This window comes from Hyposmocoma kahamanoa, unplaced genomic scaffold (genome assembly GCF_003589595.1).
Source record: "Hyposmocoma kahamanoa isolate Upper Pololo Valley unplaced genomic scaffold, ASM358959v1 87, whole genome shotgun sequence".
NCBI lineage: Eukaryota > Metazoa > Arthropoda > Insecta > Lepidoptera > Cosmopterigidae > Hyposmocoma > Hyposmocoma kahamanoa.
Window position 1 is genome coordinate 22,325,384 of NW_020654422.1, and position 18,346 is coordinate 22,343,729.

General features: G+C 43.4%; 1 protein-coding gene across 5 annotated transcripts in view; it reads left to right on the forward strand.

Annotated features, from left to right (window-relative positions):
- The window catches only part of LOC113235042 (phospholipid-transporting ATPase IA), a 135,734-nt gene extending 117,923 nt beyond the window's left edge, over positions 1-17,811 (forward strand). For all 5 annotated transcript variants that reach the window (XM_026470575.1, XM_026470576.1, XM_026470578.1 and 2 more), the window contains 17 exons: positions 7,120-7,303; positions 7,621-7,781; positions 7,861-8,058; positions 9,454-9,578; positions 9,810-9,959; positions 11,975-12,084; positions 12,226-12,399; positions 12,483-12,663; positions 12,746-12,922; positions 12,990-13,162; positions 13,234-13,365; positions 13,781-13,939; positions 14,001-14,198; positions 14,273-14,431; positions 14,510-14,646; positions 16,121-16,241; positions 16,812-17,811. In XM_026470575.1, coding sequence (XP_026326360.1) covers positions 7,120-7,303; positions 7,621-7,781; positions 7,861-8,058; positions 9,454-9,578; positions 9,810-9,959; positions 11,975-12,084; positions 12,226-12,399; positions 12,483-12,663; positions 12,746-12,922; positions 12,990-13,162; positions 13,234-13,365; positions 13,781-13,939; positions 14,001-14,198; positions 14,273-14,431; positions 14,510-14,646; positions 16,121-16,241; positions 16,812-17,057 — 2,785 coding nt within the window. In that variant the 3' untranslated portion in view covers positions 17,058-17,811. The remainder of the gene's footprint in view (positions 1-7,119; positions 7,304-7,620; positions 7,782-7,860; positions 8,059-9,453; positions 9,579-9,809; positions 9,960-11,974; positions 12,085-12,225; positions 12,400-12,482; positions 12,664-12,745; positions 12,923-12,989; positions 13,163-13,233; positions 13,366-13,780; positions 13,940-14,000; positions 14,199-14,272; positions 14,432-14,509; positions 14,647-16,120; positions 16,242-16,811) is intronic.
- Positions 17,812-18,346: the final 535 nt, after the last annotated feature.

Below are 18,346 nucleotides of genomic sequence, written 5' to 3' on the forward strand. Positions count from 1 at the left end.
TGGTTTCCAGATATATCTTCCCTGGCCAGCAGATTAAGCTCCGCTGCATACGCAGTCCGCAGAATACGTGAGCTTACGGATGTTAGTACTGCTAGACTAGTTTACTTTAGTTACTTCCATAGTATAATGTCCTACGGGATTCTCATGCGGGGTGAAGCGGCTGATATTCAAACCATATTTGTATTGCAAGAACGAGCGATTCGTTCTGTGTATTGTCTAGGCTCTCGGGTTTCTCTCAGAGAAAAGTTTAAGGAGACTGGTATCATGACTGTGCATCACAGTACATTTACTCAAATATTTTATATGCCCGTAAAAATATACATAATTTCAATAAGAAAGAAGATATCCATAATATTAACCTTAGAGCTTAGTCCAAACTCATGGTACCACGATTTCGTTTAACCAAGGTAAACAACTCTTTTATGGGGAACTGTATACGTTTTTACAACAAGACTCCGGAGCATATATTAAGTTCATCATTTCCTAAGTTTAAAATTTACATTAAAAATATTTTGATCGAAAAGTCATATTACAAAATTGAAGATTACGTGTTAGATAAAGATGTATGGGAAGACGACACGGCTCCAGAAACCACACAAATTTGATTCAAAATGTATTCCACAGCATTTAAATTTATTTTGAAAAGAGCAATCCCTAGAGTTTCTTGCTCGTTCTTCTCAAGGAGGTCAGCGTAGTGAACGAGCAGTAGCTTAAATGTGACGTTTTGAAGTGTAAATTTATTTTACCTATTTATTTTACAATTTTACCTATAAATGATCTTTGACTTTGCACGCGCCAAGATTTAATTTCGCTAATCTTAATTCCTTACGATGTCAGATTGTAAACACCTTATCTCAACGATTCCGTTTTACTCATTTGGACACCACATTAGTATTGAATTCCATATAAGCATACAAATATCCATTCCACTGTATATCCGTGCAGTAGGCCCAACGTTGATGTCGAGGCTTTGTTTATCCGCGACACGTAGCTTTCGCCCGGTGCCCGCCTTTCATTGCACCAACTTATCTTTGCCGCTTTCAATTTGGAACACATGTCGTCACTGGTTGACTCAATATTTAAGTTTGTCGAACAAATCTGATGTCACGCGCCAATATATAGCGTACGTCGAGGAGAGGACACTCGGGTATTTACAACATTTGCTGTGAAATCGGGAGCCAAATGGGACACGCGGATTCATGAGCAACCGCCGCTCTCTTTTTGGCTATTTTTTGAACACTTGCTTGAGTGACATCGCTTAGATTACTTTCGGAAAAAGTAGGGAACGATATAAAAATTACGAGGATAGCAAAGTCGAGCGCATTTGCCTGTTACCAACACATTTTTTTTACCTTATGCGATTAGTTCAACGGGGATTTGATACATTCAATGCACTAAATTTAAGATTAAATTAACACATCTTACGACAAAGTTTTTATTTTCTCTTGAGATTTTAGAAACCATCTGTTAATGTTTTAATTATGATGATAGGCCTCTTGCCAGGGTTTTACTTGAGCGATGTTACATGGAAACTTGGTACTTTCCTACATAAGAGGTGAGAACTTGTTTATGTGCGATGATAGCGCTACCGAGCTTTGTTTGCACATTACTTTGTTCGTGGTCATCGTAACGTACGACATTGCAGGTGTGTTATCATTGTAACTCCATGTACGTGTTTTGTCAACTTATAAACCCATTGAATAAAGTGTATTATCCGGTTGGAGAAAATGGATGTCGTTTTGATCATTGTGGACTCGAACTCGTAATTGTTGCCGAGATGGAGTTGTGACATAAGGAATCGGAATTATGCACCTTACACATGCTATTTTAGTTATACGATCGTACGCTGCGATACGATGGTACGATCTGACTACGTGCATGTTACCACCTCATTTGTTGCATTCTGTAAGCCATGTCAGCCACACGACAGGGCGCGACTTGCGCGAGAGCGACAGTTTTGGAGCAGTAGAGCTCCTTGTGAAAGAGTTTGTCCAGGGAACAACTGTCACCCTACCTGTTTCTGCCGCCAAGTAGTAATGTGAGGGTAGAGGTGATGGTGAAACTACAGGCACATGGAACTTGTTATATCTCAGGGTGACGGGCGCAGTGACATTGCCCCTCCCCTATTTTAAAGCTCTGAGTGGCACTGCACCTGTTATGGACAGGCGTGTCGCTTATCACCAAGCCCACGACTTGATCGTCCCATCACTTGATATAATAAAAAATATATTATTAGCGATACCTACTTTAAGTCTTATAATAAATACTTAATTACAACCTTATGGCAAAATTACAGAGGTCGTGGTTCCCCGCGACCGCTGAGTCATAGACCGTTTTGTCTTATGAACACTGTCTCTGATTTTATTATAAAATGCATTACTGACAAGACAAATAAATGAGTTTATTATTATTGTTATTAACTTTCATTTAGTTAGTCATGGGATCTATAAAGAACCTCAAACTTTGTTTTGTTTGAAAAAAAAAACGAATATACGCGATTTAGAAACGAAAAACTAGTTTCATTTCATACTTGCCATATCGAGCAACATCGCTATTCGTGATTGAAGCAACAGCAATAGAGCTTTTTGTGAAAGGGTTCGTCCAGAAGTACAGCCTCCTTATCTATTTCTACCGCCAAGCAGTAATTCACATCACATAGCAAGGGTGCTGGTGAAATTACAGGTACATGGGACTTGTCAACTTATGTCTCAGGGTGACGGGCGCAGTGGCAGTGCCCCTAAGATCTTTGCGATTTAAAGCACTCATTGGCACTGCAACTGTTATGGACAGGCGTCGCATACGACCAAAAAAAACTTTGTACTTGTAGCCGACATGCACTTGACTCGTTTTCACTCCCACCCCATCTCTATTTCGCAGTTTGCATCGTAGACGCAAATGAATATAAAATATTAGAGTGAAGCCTTAATTTTTTTGTCCCAACCTTCAAATCAATCTTGAGGGGAAATTTTACAAAGTTTAGCTTTATTTTTGTTGTAGGCTAAAGTTCTTACATTTATTTTACGTATATATTTTTTATGAATTGTTCAAAAGTTACAAACAAGTTGAAGTTCAATTATTCATGAGTTCTTTTTAACCTTTTTTGAATCTAGAGTAATAACAAAATATTCATTCTTTCTATTTGCTTTATGGCAAAATGGAAAAATATTTTTTCGAAGTTACAAGTTTATTTATGAGTATCGATTTGGAAATATTGAGTCTGGGTCTTTTTTGTGTTTTAGTAGCACTAGAGCTTCTTGTAAAAGAGTTCGTCCAGGGAAGTACTGCCACCTTATCTATTTCTGCCGCCAAGTAGTAATGTCAGCATAACTTCGTTCCGGTTTTGAAGGGCAACGGTGCTGGTGAAATTACAGGCACTTGGGACTTGTCAACTTGTGTCTCAGGGTGACGGGCGCAGTGGCAGTACGCCTCAGATCTTTGCGATTTAAAAAACTGAATGGCACTGCAACTGTTATGGACAGCGCAAGCGCAAGACTTGTTCGTCCCGTTAAGGAAATATTTTACATCTTATTTTATTTCTATTCATTTTCAAATTTATTTTATTATTACAGATTATCAACCAATTAAAAAATTATGAACCAGCAAAATTAAACTTGTAACACAAGATGTAAATCGTTATCTTTGTGAATTTACTCAGAAAACAATGGAACAGGGCTCCAAGTCTGCTATCATCTCAGTTGTGTCACGAGCGTCTATGGCAGGATTTTTAGGTATTCTGCTAAAAGTTAAGAGTAGTGGCTTGACTAGCGATCGAGATACTAGATATATTTTTTTTAATTCCGCACTAGGGAAATCCTGTGTCGCGGGTGCCATGGACACACACATAAACAACCACAAATGACATCCAAACTCACAGTTTTTCAAATTTCCCTTTAAATGTCGATCATTGGTACCGTTACCTTAAATGTTTTTACACTGTGACACCAAGCGAGGTGTAGATGCATACAGGGAGGTACTCAGGGGTACTTAGGATACTTTGTGAATTCTTTGCAATTGTTTAGTATTCTGCTCGGCAATGACGCATCAGCAGTACGTCGATGGCGTAGTCTGTTAATTATTTGAAATAAAGAAAATATATTTAATTTTGAAGACTACGTTGCTGCTTAAACTAGATAAATATTAAAATATACACATTTCCATGGTAGTTTTAGTAAAGCTACATCTATCGTTAGACACTCAACTGCCATTGCAACAGCACTTTAGTAGAAGTACAAATATTATAATAATTGCAATAGAATCTCAGTGGAGTCCCAATGGAATTACAATGACCAGAAAGAAAGTAAGAAAATTTATAGAATTTGGACCCTGATCGATCTTATCCGACGTTTTGTTCAATGTTTTGAAGAACTGACAATCTTCTTAGGAGTCTTATACAACCTCAAATGGCTTTGGTTGATTTCGCATAACAGTGAAACTGTGGAATCAATCACTTTGGCAAAAATATATAGTAAAATTGAGAATATACACTGCACGTTGCGAAAACACGATTCCTAAAAATTTTCGCTATAGAAAAAAAACACAAAGTTACTTCGAAATTTTACAAGAAAGCCGCTGTATTCAATAAAAAAATTTTATTCGAGTTGAATTAGTATCCACTCATAAGCTTGGGAAACTTCACCTATGGTCAGCTAGTGTTGCGACCGAATATATATATATATTAAGCGACACGCGTATCGATAAAACGTGAAACATAAAGAGCGGGTGCAGGTCGGGTACGTGTCGGGTCGGAAGCACGGGCGCGAGACGGACGTACGCAGCCGCGCTTAGTTTGTTGTCGTCCATATAAATACAAGGAATTAGACCCGCCCCGTTACGCGCCCGACCCGCACCCGCTCTCTGTATATTTCACGCTTAACAGCTGTAGTGCCGCTCACAGCGTAATGATCTGAGGGGCACGGGCACTGCGCCTGTCATCCTGAGAGTTAGTTGAAAAGTCCCATGTGCCTGTGATTGCACCAAAATAGTACCCACTGCAAGTGTTCGAATAAAATATACCCGATAACACTTAATTCTAAATTATTTTGTACAGAACTTTGTACAAAAAAAGGGGCTCCCTGACTTTAACAGGAATTGTATATTATATCATTTTGTTTGTTGTTTGTTTTAAAATATCCGATGTACACTCCGTTAACGTCAGAAGCAATTGTCCTTAAGGACCGTTTTGTCCTCTCTGGAATAAAAAGCACGATCTTTGACCACAGCACCTATGTAATAGCAATCAGAATTTATAACAGTGATAAAAAATGGTGATAAATTTAAAACTTATTTAAAGAAATGGTTAATTGACAAAGAATTTCACAATCTTAAGTATTGTAATTATAATTTGTTGCCTTTTAAATTATAATAAATTTTAATTGAATTGTAATATTAAGACATTGTGCCTGAATTGGGTAAGATTTGTCAAATTATTGGTGTAAAGTGCTTGTAACGCCTTTATTTTATTATATATTATAGTAATGGAATTTACTATATTATTTAAATATTTCTGATTTCTATTGTTGTTGCTAATGATGGTCTCAATTGGGAACGCGTCAGTTGATACTGAACGAACTATATTTGGTTGTTCACATATGTCCTTACATGGATTATATGTAAGACCTGGTAATAGATATGTACTACGACCCACCCTTCAGCGGTCGTCGTAAAAGAATATCTTCTTTCGTAATGAAATTATGTATTTTTTTTTTTATAATAATAATAACGCACACACTCAACATAGCCCCGCACTAGGGAAACCCTGGGTCGCGGATGCCATGGACACACACATAGACAACCACAAATTACACCCAAACTCACGAGAGAAATAAATGTAGGCCATACACATATTTCTCCCGGCCTGGGAATCGAACCCAGGACCTCTGCATGGCAGTCCGGCATGGTAACCGTTCGGCCACGGAGGCAGTTAATTTCTACGGGCATACCAAAATATTTGAGTAAATCTACTATGGCACAGTCATTCTTTTTTCTGAGAGAAACCTGAGAACCTAAACGGTACACAGAACGAATCGCTCGTTTTTGCAACACAAATATAGTTTGTATATCTGCCGCTTTACCCCACATGAGAATCCCGTAGGACATTATACTATGAAAGTAACTAAAGTAAACTAGTCTAGCAGAAGCAACATCGGTATGGTCACGTATTCTACCGACTGCGTATGCAGCAGAGCTTAATCTGCTGGCTAAGGAAGATATATGTGGAAACCATTGAACTTTACTATCTAAGGTCACTCCCAAAAAGACAGCTTTATTAACAAAGTCTAACGTCAAGTCAAAATCAACAAGAGTAATATGGTCCACAAAATCAAATGCTTTTGAGAGGTCACCCAGTAGCGTTCTGGAACCTTTCCCAAGCATCAAATATATGTTTTAGTAGCGCTACCCCGCATCGCTAGTCGATCTACCACTAGTAAACCCATATTGTTCACTGTGAAAAATGTGATTCAGACAGTAATTGACTCAACATAACCTTTTCGAATATTTTACTTAAAGTTGGTAGAATTGAAATAGGCCTATAGTTGCTAGGCTCAACTTTCCTACCGCTATTGAATAAAGGAATAACTTTCCTGTATTTCATCAAATGGGGAAAAATACCTTCGTCAACGCACCTATTGAATGCATTAGCAGTTAACTGCCTCCGTGGCCGAACGGTTACCACGCCGGACTGCCACGCAGAGGTCCCAGTTTCGATTCCCGGGCCGGGAGAAATATTTGTATGGCCTACATTTATTTCTCTCGTGAGTTTGGGTGTAATTTGTGGTTGTCTATGTGTGTGTGTGTGTGTGTCCATGGCACCCGCGACACAGGGTTTCCCTAGTGCGGGGCTATGTTGAGCGTGTGCGTTATTATTATATAACGACTCGTTCTTCGATACCAGTATATTGAAATTTAAAAAAATACTTTCATACACACGGAGAGCATAAAAACCTGACTCATGATGTTGGCTTTAATGGGCATGTTTACGTAAGGAAGAGCTTGCCAGTTATAGTTATCATTATTATTATTATTAGATCAAAGGAATTTTTCTTTGTGTTCGATCTTTGCATTAATAATACTATCACAAGTTAAGATTATGTAATGGTGTATGTTTGTCTTTGTCGGCAGTGTCTACTCGTTCGTCCCGCTATTTCTTTTCGAGCAGTTCCGGCGGTACTCTAATTGTTTCTTCCTGCTCATCGCGCTGCTGCAGCAGATCCCCGATGTGTCCCCCACCGGCCGCTGGACCACCCTCACGCCGCTTATACTCATCCTCTCTGTCAGCGCCCTCAAGGAGGTTGTCGAGGACTGGGTAATCTGTCAATCTATAATCAAATATATTTGTTCTTTACAGGGTTTATGTTGGATCGTGTAATAACTTTAAAACCTTTTTCTATAGTATATAACGCAACAAATGATATGAATATGACTATTTATATGAATACGAGTAGTACGTGTTCGCGCGCCCTGTCATGTGTTTGCTTCAGTTATTTATATTGTGGAATTTTAAACGCTTGAAGATTTCCATTTTACAGAAAAAATAATTGTTTTATTTTAAAGAGAAACTCAACTTATTGCATGATGCTTCTGGCGGTGAAACCGTGAACGGTATATGTGATTCTGTTGCAGAAGCGTCACCGCGCGGACGACGAGATGAACCAGCGCCAGGTGGACATACTGAGCAACGGGTCGTGGACTGCCGTTCGCTGGGAGAAGCTGAAGGTGGGCGACGTTTGTCGCATCACCAACAACAATTTCTTCCCCGCAGACCTCATCGTGCTCGCGTCCAGGTACATATTGCACGCAAACGCGCTTGAAAATCGGATTGGCCGTAAATAAAGGTCTAAGTTGATGCATCGCGTGTTGCAGTGAACCGCAAGGTATATCGTTCATCGAGACGTCAAACTTGGACGGGGAGACGAACCTAAAGATCCGGATGGCGCATCCGGAGACCGCGCGGCTCCAGGACGTGACGCTGCTGATCAACTACCGCGCCACTCTCACCTGCGAGCCGCCCAACCGGCAGCTCTACGAGTTCAACGGCATGCTTAAGGAGGCCAACTCTAAGTGAGTTTGCGATACATGGCACTCTTTGCTTTTTTATGACATCAAGTGACGGAACGAACTAGTCATGCGCCTGATGGTAAGCGACACGCTTCTCCTTGGCGGTTGCTGTGCTACTCAGAGCTTTAAATCGCAACGATCTGAGTTGTTGTTGTTGACAAGTCCCGTGAGCCTATAATTTCGCCAGCATCCTTAATACTCACATTACTACTTGTCGGCAGAAATAGCTAAGTTGGCTTCCCTGGACGAACTTCTAATGGTTATCGTATCAGTTAATTTATGAAAGCTAGGATCTGTCCTACGTTTACGATATCAGTGGCCATAGCATGGCAGAATATGTGCGATAAACCTCCTCGTGACAATAATTAATTCAGTTGATAACACGTTGATATAGCTAAGTTTGCTTATTTGGTAATGAATTACTGTTATACATTTTGAAGAACAAGGACAACGATATGAAATTGCGTATATGGTTTTCTTTGTCGTTTAATCATCGCCGCGAAAACTATGTAACAAAAAATGTCTTTTCATTTCGATTGTCGCGCTCAATTTTTACGTTGATAAAATTACTGTGCAAATCATTGACTTACAAATAAATGGACGACGGGTCTAATACAAAAACCACGAAAAAAATGTCCCAAGTCAACCTATTCGAAATTTAAATTGTAATGTCATCGCAGTATCGCGCTGTCAGTCGAACAAATGAAGACTAAAGCGGAGTTTGGCGCTCTGTATACGATTTTAGCGCCTTACAAGTGCGGACACTTTTTAGCGCGGACCCGACGTCCATATAATTGTAAGTCAATGGTGCAAATGTTTTAAACTCACCTGTGACCTTGCAGCCATGTTTGGCACTGTGTTAATCTTTTGCAGTCATTGGTCGCCGGCGCTCGCGATGACATAAAAATGTGAAGTCACGGTGCTCGCCATGTTCGATATTGTGATAAAATTTTAAAATGCCGTTTACCACCCGAATTTGACAGCTAAATGTAGATATAATAGCTTTATCGAGGCGGTACACCACGAACATAACACGGGGTAGACCAACTAGCGAGTTGTAATTTGTTTATTTATAGTCAGGTTACATAGACCTGTAAATACCTACATACCTTACAGACTAACATACATAATAATATAAGTTGACACGAATTATTGACACGTATGGCATGCGACGTGCCCTGTAACCGGCCGCGGAAACGTCGGCACATGACACCCTTCGGCCAAAACTACTCCTTCATGTAGGTCGACAGATGATCAGTTGGTGCTCTCACCACAAATGAATTAAAATTCACTTTGTTGCGGGACCCCAATCGCTCGACCTTCATGGTGAAATTGGCTTTCACTCGTATGTAATCCACAGTATCCGCTGACTTTGTAATGGTGTAATGTTAATGACAGAGCGATACCGGTGAGCCTGGACCAGATGCTGTTGCGAGGAGCCGTGCTGCGCAATACGGCATGGATATACGGCGTCATCGTCTACACCGGCCACGAAACTAAGCTCATGAAGAACTCCACCAAAGGTAACTCGTTAAGCTCATAGCCTAGTTGAAGAACATTTCCCTTACGCGATTTTTTAATGACGCCTGCACTGAGTCTTCGAATAATATCAAGCTCAATTACTAAAAAATACTTATGTCTCACCGAATTCTTTTAAGGCTACTTGAGGGCTATAGGCTGACCTGTGGTTGCTAGGGCAAACCAAGAGAAGGTCTACATACATGTGTTAAGAACACGCTCTATGTGCATTGCAGCGCCTCTGAAGCGGTCGTCGATCGACAGACAGGCTAACACACACATCCTGATGCTGTTCCTGATCCTGCTGTTTTTGTCACTGATCAGCGCCGTGTTCAACGAGTTGTGGCTCCGAAACCACAAAACCGACTGGTACACTGGACTCGCTGGTTGGTATTGCCACAATTAAATCGTACTAATTCAACCTTTTTATTCAGACATAGGAGTTAGTGACAAACTCTTAAAAATCGGGTATGTTATGTTCTTGTTTTTCAATTTTAAGCATTCCAGTTTAGTGTTTATATTTATATAAAAGCTATCTGGCACTCAGTAGGCTTTTATCAATGCCTGTCCATGTTCCACAGAGGTTTGTTACACTGCAAGCTGCGGTTTGTGGGAAAGCCCAAAATCAACTGCAAAAGTAATTAAAATTTTGTCATCAGTCCTTTGTCAATAGATCAAATCATTTATTTGCTAGAAAAATGGTGGTCAAAATAAATAGTAAAGCACAAATATGTTTCGCCAGAAAATAAGACGGACCCGCAAACTATTTAAACAAAATTTTAGAAATGTTTAATTAAAATTCACTTGCAATAATGATAATTGGTAAAACAATAAACTGTCGTAGAAATGATAACAAATGGAAGATTTCTCAATAGTATACTTTTTGATTTGTTACTTTGTAATGAATTGTATAGATGGCATTTCTTTGAATTTATTCTTAAAACTAAGTAAAATTTTAGCATGGACTTTTACTTTAAAACGTTAAAAGTGCGTACTCGGCTTCTTTGCGATTTTATTGTATGTTATTTATTACATATCCAGGCTGTATATTTGAAAGTGGAACATACTTATAGAGTGCGTTATATTCCCGATTCTGAACCCAAAGAAATAATAAACTAATGAACTTAAACTTTACAAAAATTATTCTTTGAATTTTTTTATCGACTACTACTTGAGAACAACATTAGTTATCGAAATCTATGCACATCACTATTATTGCTCCGACACAGCGGCGAAAAGCAAAGCACAGGTCGGGGGTGTGGACGCGGGCGCATACGCGAAATTGCTCAGTCCACGCGCGACCTTGATCTAACGAAGACACGTAAATTATTTGTACTTCCGCTCGCCCGATCGCCGCAAAATGGATATTTATTCTAACGTCGAATTGACTGAGATGGTGCGACTTTACGCAATAAGTGGTGATAGTGTGAGGCAAGCTATTGAAATGTTCCCAAATCGGAGTTTACGCGGAGGAGGTGAACAGTGTCGAAGTGTTGCGTGAGAGAATTATCTGAGCATTTTATACTGTGAGACAAAATGTGTTTGTGTTGTATAATTTAAAACAAAATTTATTATGCCGTGCTAGACATTGCATTGTGGAAAACGGTGGACATTTTGAACACTTGCTCCTTACCACGTAAGTGTTAATAAACTGTAAATAACTAAAAAATCAATCATTGTAAATAATTTGATTTCACATTTTTAACTACTCCAAAAACCTCAATTCTTAATAAATGATAACTAGGTACTAAATCATAAACTTAACGTTTTTAGTACGTAAAACATTTCGATGATAGTAAAAAATAATTAACATTAGCTAAAACGTAAATGTGAAATCAGTGTTATTGTTGCTGTCTCACTCGGCGCTCGCATGGTAGCATTCCCACAGCACACTTCAAAACACATTTGTTGATTTATTTTTTATTCTATCCCATATTCTAATTTTATTTTAGTCTATGTTAAGTTGTAACATGATTATTATGACATGTCATTACTATGACATGTATGAATAAGTCTCACTTTCAAATATACAGCCTGTATAATCAACGCCTGAGCAACTGCAATTAACCTTGACAAAAATGTAATAACTGCCATCTGTTGGCCATTTTAAACTTTATTACAATCGCATCGCGGGTTTACTTACCATCTATTGATCACGCTGACGCGTTAAAGAGTTTTGCGACTTTTCTTTTTGTATGGCGTTAGGTATCTGTACTAGTACGGTGTTATATTATGTGTGGTAATAATATATATAAATAAGAGTATACTTATGTACCAGTGAGTTTCAAATTATTTTATGCTTTAATTTTGGTCAACAACAAATTCACGGTTGATTGATTGCAATAGTCACTTTAAACTTGTCGTCTTTCGTATTAAAGTAACGAATAATATTTTGTTTCAGATTCGAAAAACACAAATATCGTATACAACTTTTTGACGTTTTTAATATTATACAACAATCTTATACCCATATCGTTACAAGTTACTGCTGAAATAGTTAGGTATTTTCAAGTAAGTATGCAATTTTAGTTCAAGGGAACGTACGACATCAATATACATGCACTGTAAACTTGCACTTTCCGGTAGACGGATCGGCGAGCGTACGAAAATTTAGTTTTAGGAACTTCTCAAAGACATACTATAAACGCGCAGGCGCGGTTCATCTCGCTGGACGTAGAAATGTACTACGAGCCGACAGACACGCCGGCGATGGCGCGAACGTCCAACCTCAACGAAGAGTTGGGCATGGTCAAGTACATCTTCAGCGACAAGACGGGCACGCTCACGTGCAACATCATGGAGTTCAAGAAGTGTTCTATCGCCGAGGTACGTTCCCCGTTTCTCGGCTGTCGCCGACGGAAGGACTCGCACGCACGAGCAAATGATGCGAGGGGATGTCCGTCGCGCAGGTGATATACTCGGCGCCGGCGAATGGCGAAACCCTGGAGAACACGCTGCTGCACGAGCACCTGACGCGGGAGCACCCCAACGTGGCCACCATCCGCGAGTTCCTGGAGATGCTGGCCGTGTGCCACACCGTGATCCCCGAGACGGTGGACGGCGAGCTGCGCTACCAGGCGGCGTCGCCAGGTAGGGCGTCGGGTCGGCCGGCGGGCCGCGGGGCCGCGGGGCCGCGGGGCCTGCCGGCGCCTGCAGCTGTGGCTGTCCGCAGACGAGCGCGCGCTGGTGCTGGGCGCGGCGCAGTTCGGCTACGTGTTCGACACGCGCACGCCGGCCGCCGTGCGCGTGCGCGTGCGCGGCGCCGGCGCGCGCGAGTACCAGGTGCTGCACGTCATCGACTTCACGTCCAGCCGCAAGCGCATGTCCGTGGTGGTGCGCACGCCCGAAGGTAGGCGCCGCCCCCGCCGCCCCGCCCGCCCCGCCGGCGGCGGCCCTCACCCGCCCGCATCTTGCAGGCGCCATCAAGGTGTTCTGCAAGGGCGCCGACACCGTGCTGTGGCCGCGCCTGGCGGGCGGCGCCGGCGCGCAGCACGCCGAGACGACGCTGGCGCACCTGGAGCTGTTCGCCACCGAGGGGCTGCGCACGCTCGTCTTCGCCGTGGCCGACATCTCCGAGGCCGCCTACGAGGTGCGGCCCGCCCCCGCCGCCCGCCGCCCGCCGCGAGCCGACCGCCGACTTACGCGTGTCGACCTCCCCAGGAGTGGGCGAACACGTTCCACGAAGCGACCATCGCCATCCAGGACCGCGAGCGAAAGGTGGACGAGGCCGCCGAGCTCATCGAGGACAACCTGCGGCTGCTCGGCGCCACCGCCATCGAGGACCGGCTGCAGGTCTGTGCTCGCTTTCTGTCGCCGACGTCTACCGATACTACCTGTATTTGTAAACCCTAATTTACGCATTTTTTGCACTTACTTTCTTTTCTTCTTTTCTATAATATAACTAAATGACTGAACGAGCAAGTCGTGCGCCCGATGGTGAGCAACACGCCCGTCCGTAACAGTAGCAATGCGACTCCTAGCTTTAAATCGGAAAGACCTGAGTTTGGGTTTTGGAGGTTTGGGTTCCGCCACCGCGACTGACGCCCTGGAACGTAAATTGACAAGTCCCGTGTGCCCGTAATTTCACCAGCACCTTACCTTATTCGTAACCGCCACGGAACGATTTACGTTACAACAAAAACGAAACCGTTCGGGCCCGGCCCGCAGCGCTCCAGTTTTGAACAATTCCGCGTGGTCACGTCGGCAGGACGGCGTGCCCGAGACGATCGCGTCGCTGCTGAAGGCCAACATCCAAATCTGGGTGCTGACGGGCGACAAGCAGGAGACGGCCATCAACATCGCGCACTCGGCCAGGCTCATCCACGGCGGCATGCCGCTGCTGATCCTCAACGAGAACAGCCTGGACGTGAGTGTCGGGCGGGGCCCCCCGCGGCCCGCCCCCGCCCGCTGACGTCCGCCTCGCGCAGGGCACCCGCGAGCTGATCGTGCGCCACACGTGCGAGTTCGGCGACGGGCTGCGCAAGCAGAACGACGTGGCGCTCATCGTGGACGGCAAGACGCTCACCTACGCCGCCGGCAGCGATCTCAAGAAGGACTTCCTCGACCTCTGCCTGTCCTGCAAGGTCGTCGTCTGCTGCCGCGTCTCGCCCATCCAGAAAGCCGAGGTGCTCCCTTTCCGTTCGCCCTCGTCGCGGCCTCTCCCGGGCCGAGAGTAACATCGACCCGGTGCCGCTCGCAGATGGTGGAGATGGTGTCGGCGGGCACGGGCGCCGTGACGCTGGCCATCGGCGACGGCGCCAACGACGTGGCCATGATCCAGCGCGCCTCGGTGGGCGTGGGCATCTCGGGCGTGGAGGGGCTGCAGGCCGTGTGCGCCTCCGACTACTCCGTGGCGCAGGTGAGCCCGTCGTCGCCCCCTCGCCCCTCGCCCCTCGCCCCCTCGCCCGCCTCACCCGCCTCCCGCCTCCCGTTGCAGTTCCGGTTCCTGCTGCGGCTGCTGCTGGTGCACGGCGCGTGGAACTACTCGCGCATCAGCAAGCTCATCCTGTACTCCTTCTACAAGAACATCTGCCTGTACGTCATCGAGCTCTGGTTCGCCATCTACTCGGCCTGGTGAGTCCGCTACCTTTTATCTTAAGCCGAGGTGTTGAGGAGGGAGGACTCGCGCGCTGAGAATTAATGTGAATGAAATAAGAACAGGCGGAGAAAATTTAACACAGACTCGAAGTCGACGAGCGCCCGATGTCCCCGACTAACGGCGGGGCGGCGGGCGACCGCGCGGCGCGTCGTTAAACCGCTGGACAATTTTCAAATTTTGGAATAAATGTGAATTTAATAACTATAGGCTTTACTTAAAAATCAAAATTTAGCAAATTCTCTGTAGTCTTTAATGAAAATATCTCCATATAAAAATTAAGTACAAAATAATATATTTTATTCTTAAATAATTCGTTTTACACGTTTATTTCAACCTGGTTTCATAATTGTATATTGTGCCGGTGTGACCTCCTTGACCGTCATCTCACCTTTTTGTATCGCCTTTCTCCGCTTGTATTCTATCATTTTTTTATTTTACATGTATTTAAATTTTACATTTGAATTGTTCCATCTTCCTTCACTTTCTCATTTTTTCTCGTACCACGGTCACTCCCAGCTCGACCGCCACAACAGTCGGAGCTGTTTCAAATACCATTTACTAAAATCTTATTTTTGATTCTTTACCAAGTTATAATACAAAACATATAATACAACACAGTCAGAGCAATAGAATTGTCAAACATTTGCTGCAATAGTTTTTAGACCAAAAATGAAGCCATAAACCCACATGTAATGGTGCCGCCATTGAAACCCCTTTTTTTTACGGGGGGAAATCTTTATGGATACCCCTGAGCCCAGGGAGACTCAGGGGTTATGTGGGGACTCTCCTCTCCCTCCAGACTGGAGGGCCTACCCCACTAAAACCCCCCCGGGTTTCCCTCTCGCCGGTTGAGTCGGCGCCGTGGGATCGGTGAACATTCACCACGACGCCGCCCGGCCGCCCTAGCTTGCGCCAGGGCTCCCCGCGCCAACGGAGGGGAGAGTCGGTTGTCCTCCGACCCGCACCCAGACGAGTGAGGCCGTGTAATGCAGGCTCCGGAGTCCCTGTCCAGAGCCCGCTGGTCTCACTAGGGTTCAGGCGAGCAGCGAACTGCCTTCGCCTTCTCCCCGTACGTCTGCGCCGGAGCGGGTGCGCGTCTGCCGCGTCCTTGCGCACCCGCTCCGCGGCCTCCTTTTGCGACATAACCTCTGCGCAAAAGGAGGCCACCGCCTCCCAGGACTCCTCGCTATCGAGCATGGCGGCAACCACGCTCGGCAGCGAGAGGTCCTGCCCTATTGTCCCCGTCAGGATACGGCGCTGCTCATCCCACCGGCTGCACACCTCTCCCTTGAACTGTAAACGGATCCGTGTTATGGCTAAAAGTTAGTCATTTTTTTAAAAACTTTTATAAAATTTCAAAGAGAGAGCATTATTTTACATTAAGCTATGAACATACTGATAATTACATGTCTAGAAAATAAAATAATGAAAATCCAAATTGATCCTCAGGTCGGGTCAGATCCTATTCGAACGGTGGACGATAGGCTTCTACAACGTGATCTTTACGGCGTTACCACCCTTCGCCATCGGCCTCTTCGACAAGCTCTGCTCATCAGAAATAATGATTAGGGTGAGTCGCCATCACCACTCATCTCCAAACATAGTACCAAAAATAACTTAACTGCGTGTTAATAAAGTGCCGTACAACCATACCAGTTACCTGGACCCCAAATCTACTCTGAGGATTTAAAATTATCTTGAAACCACTGCTAAATTTGTTCTCGTCTGGGTGTCCTGGGTATTGCTGGGTATTGAGTTATCCTTATTCTGGTATTGATAGTACCGGATTGTCTAACGTTCTTTATTACATTGTAATTCCATTTAGCACTCTCGCTAATGGTAAAAGAAATCATCGTGCAGAAACCTGCATGTCGAAGACGGTTCTCAGTCATTGGAAAATGTAAACATCCCCTTGTTGGACTAGAGTAAAAAAAGTCCCTCTAAATGGAAATCCGTACCTGACAGTGGGACGTGCAATTATGACGGTTGACGATGATGTTAATAATCACCAATTTCTATGTTGTGCGGGAAGAAACACGTCTCTCGAAGGAGACCTTGCGAATGATGGAGGAGGCTTCTTGAATTAGTTGACGAATTTGCACTTGTCCAATATGAAAATCTAACGACGTCCTGTGTGCAGCACCCGGTGCTGTACCTGCCGTCGCAGCAGGGGCTGCTGTTCAACGTGCGCGTGTTCTGGGTGTGGGTGGTGAACTCGCTGCTGCACTCGGTGCTGCTATTCTGGCTACCCGTGGCGATGGTCTCGCACCACATTCTGTGGCCCCAAGGCAAGGACGGCGGTTTCCTCGTTCTCGGCAACTTCGTATACACGGTACGTACATCACTTCAGATTCTTACTTTCAAAATTAAACCGAATAACATTTAAACGATTTCTGCCATTTTTCACTTTCATCTAATAAAATAACGTCGGCCTGAGATATTTTCTTGCAAAGATTTTATCACAAATGCACTGTACCTATATCTTTCTAAATAAATGTTGTTTCGTTCAACGGTATCTTGTCTCTCATTTAGGTAGTTTTCATAAATATAATTGATTGTTTTCGGCGGACGATTTGTCCGAACGCAATTCACTAAGGAGGTAGTAACGCCTCGCCCTACTTCTGAGTATTTTTAATTAATTAAGGTGCGCCGAGAAGATTATTTCAGGATTATTTAATTGCGATGTGAAATATGTTTTGTTATGTTTGATTTTATTGATTATACTCAATTAAAGTTTAAATTTAAAGCGGTTTCCTTTTTGTTGTTGTAATTTAACACTCTCAGCGCCATGTGGCCCGCCGGCCGCCCACAAAAATTCGACTGCAGCAGGTCACTATGTATCTTTGGATGTTAATCAGCAAGCCATGTGAGCCGCTGGCCACCCACAAAACCCCAACTGCATCAGGCCACCATGTATTTTCGAATTTTATCTAGCAGGCCATATGGGCTGCCGGCCGCCAACATAAATCCAAGAGAAGCAGGGCACTATATATTTTCGAATTTTATCTAGCGGGCCATGTGGACCACTGGCGTACCACAATTAGGAATTTTAAAAAAAATCTATTTTTCTAGCCAAATCCTCAAAATAAATGAAAAATTATTTGGTAGAATGGCAAACGTCTCAATTTATGCTAGCAATGAGTAACTTTTTTTGAACCGAATTTTATGACATTACAGCGAACCAACATCGTATAAACTAATGTAATGTAGCACGTGATGGTACGAAAAATGAATGAATGTTAAAGATTTCAAAGGAGTTGCGGATCAATTTAGGATTTGGTTTGGCCTTGGCGTAAATGCTTTTGACATGATCGTTTTTAGGACGTCAAGGTACGAATAAGCGAAACGGACTTGTTTAGGTTCAAAGTTGAATCGCAATAAGAGGTCATGGTAAGGCCCTTGACCAATCAAAGGGTGTATCGGTAGTTCAACAATATAAATTGTGCATTCGGCGAATTGCCAATTGTTTGACTCTATTGCTAATAACTGATCTAGATCGTAATCAAGTATCAATCTCGTACCTAGTGCTGATATTCGTCTGTTTTTGGTGGAATCACGGCGTAACGAGCGGTTCGCTCGTAAAGTTTGAAGGTGTCCCGCTGGCACCCCACATGGTTTGTTTTTTTTATTTTTATTTATTTTATTTTATTCAGGAAAACAAACGGTCACATACAA